We start from the raw sequence: 4,371 nt of genomic DNA on the forward strand, positions 1-4,371 counted from the left end.
AAATTATCGAATTATAACTTGGACTTCATTTCGTTTCTCCAATGAGATGCATACTGGTAAAATGAAACACTTCTTATAAAATTTATAAATAGTCTTCAATTCGGTCAAACTTTTAAAGCAGAGCCTGGAAGAGTTCGAAAAAACAAATTATTTTCTGTTGATTTAGCATTATGAATAATGTCGCCCAGACATAAGGTGCAAAACTTTGCTCGTAACAGGTTTAGAGTTTTTTGTCAGTAGGCACCGGTTTTTTGTGTCGCCAAACACAATGAAGCAAAAGAGCATGGAAAAAAAAAAAAAAAATCAGGTCCTATAATCTTGTTAATTTATGGCCAAATTGTTCGCGCCCAAATTGTAATTGAATATGTTCATTTTTGATTATATTAGTGATATGTGATGGAAAAAAACACGGAAATAGTAAGTTATTTTACCAACCCGAGGGTTCACAAGTTCAATTTAAAATGTTTGTTGCTAACCTCTGATCACGCTCGGGGCAATTTCCGAGCATTCTCGGGGATCAAAAATCACTTCAACATGGACCTATATTTCGTGAAACAGTAGTGATCCCGAGTGTGAGTTTTGAACTTTTGACAAACATTGAATCATTCTTCCATACAGTCACATTATTGGCCATGTTTTTCCTCGGACTGCGTCAATGTCGCCCGTTAGCAGTCGAAATCATAACTGAAACCTTACCTCCAAATTCTCAATGAACACTAAATTCTAGGCATCTTATTCAACCCGTCAACGCCTACCACACAGCATACACACAAACAATCACACTGAGGAAAATATGATAAAAATCCAACGATTCCTAGCGGGGCTAGACCCGCAGAGGAACACATCTCGACGGAAAACACTCGCCAAACCTTCGAGATGTACTAACGAGATCAAACAGAGAAGGCGTAACGAAAGCAAACAAAACAAAAAACCTGATCAGAGTAAATCAAAGAAAAGGTACACATTGACCAGCAAAGACAAAGGTGGAACGAGTAGAGATGGGAAGCAACAACCGAATGAGAATGCTGAGAATCCGTACAGAGGTGGGGAAACCTCCAAACGAACCAGCAAGCCTCCATCATCGCGGCTAAAGAAGAAGAGCCGACCAGAGAAACAAAAAGGGAAAGATAAAATGCTGGAGCTGAACAGTTTGCTGGGTTCTAGTAAAGAGCTGAAGGAACTGTTCATGACACTCCAGATGCAGCCCAGCTCAGATACTGAACTGGACGAGATAACCTCCGTCCATGGCGTGTCTATCGCATCCGGTTCCACAGTCTCCAAACCCCTCAAACGTTCCCCCTGTGTGTTCGAACACATGATATCCACTCGAAGTCATCTGAGCAAACGTCCCAACACGAACAGAATCTCACAGAACCGATGGTCAGAGAAATATCCGTTCACAGTGACACACATGACCGAGCCCAAGTCGTCACGGATCTCACACTCCTCCCGACAGGAGAGGTCAGAGCTGCGACCGACACGACGAAACTTCAACTCGAACTTGACCATGACGCCTCGGTGTTTCTGTGAGTACTGCATGGACATCGCAACTACGCGACCCGCTCACTGTAAGTTCCTAATGAACGGCACTCCACGCTTGCTGTCACGGAGGTATGAATCAGTGACGCCGACATCAAAGGTGTCAACGAGGCGTTATCAGAGGAAATATTATGCGCGGAGGAACAACTTGGGGATCAAAGTTTCCGGAACAACTTGGGGATCAAAGAATTCATTGAGAACCTAAAAATGAGAACTTTTCAAGTATGGAATGCTATGTTATAACCATTGACTTTATCTGTCCTAAGTTCACAAACACCCATGCCAAAATATTTGCAGACAAAAAGTTCACTCGAACAGTTTGATTAAAGCCAAAAAGGGAAACAAATTTAGTTCTCACTTTTGAATCTCTCCTTCAACTTTCTTCTCAACTCTTTTCTTCACCTTTCTCTCAATGACCCTGTCATCATCAAAACACTCGATATGAAGACCTCTGGCTAATGAATGATAATATAGGAGATCAAACGAAACCCATTGCCTCTGCATGAACACTCTATCTTACCAGGACGCACTGCCTGCTGGTTTTCTTGAGGAATGTAATTACGAGGTATGACCCACTCAAATTGCTCTAAATCTTATTTTCGAAAAATAAAAAAAAACCGTATTTCTTTGATTTTTACAAAGAATTTTTTGGCAATATTGAAATTCGCGAATTAATTGAATTAATTCGCGAAATCTGCGAACTTAGTACCAACTTTAGAATTTCAAATGAGAACCCCTATTTTTTTGCATACTATCAGGTTACCCGTGCTTCGCCACGATTTAGAATATTTTAGTATAAGAAAAATTCTCCGTCAGTAGGAATCCTCACCAGAAAGAATGCTTCCGTTGCACTACGCGCTCCCTATTGACTTCGCACTTCTATAGAATATGGTCGCGCTACGCGCTCCCTATTGGCTTTACACCTTTTAAGAAAAAAAGGTCGCGCTACGCGCTCCCTATTGACTTCATACTTCTATAGAATATGGTCGCGCTACGCGCTCCCCATCGGCTTCTCACTTTGAGAGAATACGGTCGCGCTACGCGCTCTTCATTGGCTTCTCACTTTGAAGGAATACGGCCGCGCTACGCGCTCCCTATTGGCTTCGCACTTTATTGACTTCATACTTCTATAGAATACGGTCGCGCTACGCGCTCTTCATTGGCTTCTCACTTTGAAGGAATACGGCCGCGCTACGCGCTCCCTATTGGCTTCGCACTTTGATAGAATATGGTCGCGCTCCCTATCGCAATAAAAAATAGGGGTTCTTATTTGAAATTCTAAAGTTGGTACCAAGTTCGCAGATTTCGCGACTTTATTCGCAAATTTCAATATTGCCAAAAAATTCTTTACAAAAATCAAAGAAAAATGGGTTTTTTATTTTTCGAAAATTCCAACAGATTCGGAGCAATTTGAGTGGGTCATACATTGGTGGACACCCTGTATCTGTATATGATCCAGAATAATCTGGATACATAATTATATCCCCTGATCCTGGAGTGTGTGCACCTCCTCTTCTATTGTGTGTGTCGCGCTGCGCGTCTGCATGTAGTAATGTCTTCATTTGGACATGCCAGTGGAAATTTATAGGAGGTACAAAACAAGATGTACGCCCAGTGGCGTGTCTGAAATAGGCTAAATTGAATGGGTCAAAAGGTCTGCATGTAGTAATGTCTTCATTTAGACATGCCAGTGGAAATTTATAGGAGGTACAAAACAAGATGTACGCCCAGTGGCGTGTCTGAAATAGGCTAAATTGAATGGGTCAAAATATACGTAAATATCCGGCCCGAAGGACCAAGAACCACTATTTCTTCGTTTTCTTTCTTCTTTTTTTGAGAGAGAGAGAGAGAGGGGGGGAGGGAGAGAGAGAGAGAGAGAGAAAGATGGGTGTGAAAGAGGGAAGTATAACAATGGAGTACCGAAATCGAATAGAGAAGGATAGGAAATAAGAGAAGAGAACCACTATTTCTTCGTTTTCTTTCTTCTTTTTTTTGAGAGAGAGAGAGAGAGGGGGGGAGGGAGAGAGAGAGAGAAAGATGGGTGTGAAAGAGGGAAGTATAACAATGGAGTACCGAAATCGAATAGAGAAGGATAGGAAATAAGTCGAGCCCAAGTCGTCACGGATCTCACACTCCTCCCGACGGGAGAGGTTAGAGCTGCGACCGACACGACGAAACTTCAACTCGAACTTGACCATGACGCCTCGGTGTTTCTGTGAGTACTGCATGGACATCGCAACTACGCGACCCGCTCACTGTAAGTTCCTAATGAACGGCACTCCACGCTTGCTGTCACGGAGGTATGAATCAGTGACGCCGACATCAAAGGTGTCAACGAGGCGTTATCAGAGGAAATATTATGCGCGGAGGAACAACTTGGGGATCAAAGTTTCCGGAACAACTTGGGGATCAAAGAATTCATTGAGAACCTAAAAATGAGAACTTTTCAAGTATGGAATGCTATGTTATAACCATTGACTTTATCTGTCCTAAGTTCACAAACACCCATGCCAAAATATTTGCAGACAAAAAGTTCACTCGAACAGTTTGATTAAAGCCAAAAAGGGAAACAAATTTAGTTCTCACTTTTGAATCTCTCCTTCAACTTTCTTCTCAACTCTTTTCTTCACCTTTCTCTCAATGACCCTGTCATCATCAAAACACTCGATATGAAGACCTCTGGCTAATGAATGATAATATAGGAGATCAAACGAAACCCATTGCCTCTGCATGAACACTCTATCTTACCAGGACGCACTGCCTGCTGGTTTTCTTGAGGAATGTAATTACGAGGTATGACCCACTCAAATTGCTCTAAATCTTATTTTCGAA

General features: G+C 42.0%; 1 protein-coding gene and 1 long non-coding RNA gene across 2 annotated transcripts in view; one reads left to right on the forward strand and one right to left on the reverse strand.

Moving 5' to 3' along the window:
- Window positions 1-447: 447 nt before the first annotated feature.
- LOC103521243 overlaps window positions 448-4,371 on the forward strand; it is a 12,403-nt gene continuing 8,479 nt past the window's right edge. Inside the window, exon 1 of the mRNA XM_008486352.3 lies at window positions 448-1,746. Within this exon, the coding sequence (XP_008484574.1) occupies window positions 794-1,744 (951 nt within the window). The 5' untranslated portion in view covers window positions 448-793 and the 3' untranslated portion in view covers window positions 1,745-1,746. The remainder of the gene's footprint in view (window positions 1,747-4,371) is intronic.
- Window positions 3,833-4,371, reverse strand: part of LOC113472401 — an 8,949-nt gene continuing 8,410 nt past the window's right edge. The window contains exon 2 of the long non-coding RNA XR_003394722.1: window positions 3,833-3,968. This is a non-coding gene — a long non-coding RNA (uncharacterized LOC113472401). The remainder of the gene's footprint in view (window positions 3,969-4,371) is intronic.

This window comes from Diaphorina citri, unplaced genomic scaffold (genome assembly GCF_000475195.1).
Source record: "Diaphorina citri unplaced genomic scaffold, Diaci psyllid genome assembly version 1.1 scaffold74, whole genome shotgun sequence".
Classification (NCBI taxonomy): Eukaryota; Metazoa; Arthropoda; class Insecta; order Hemiptera; family Psyllidae; genus Diaphorina; species Diaphorina citri.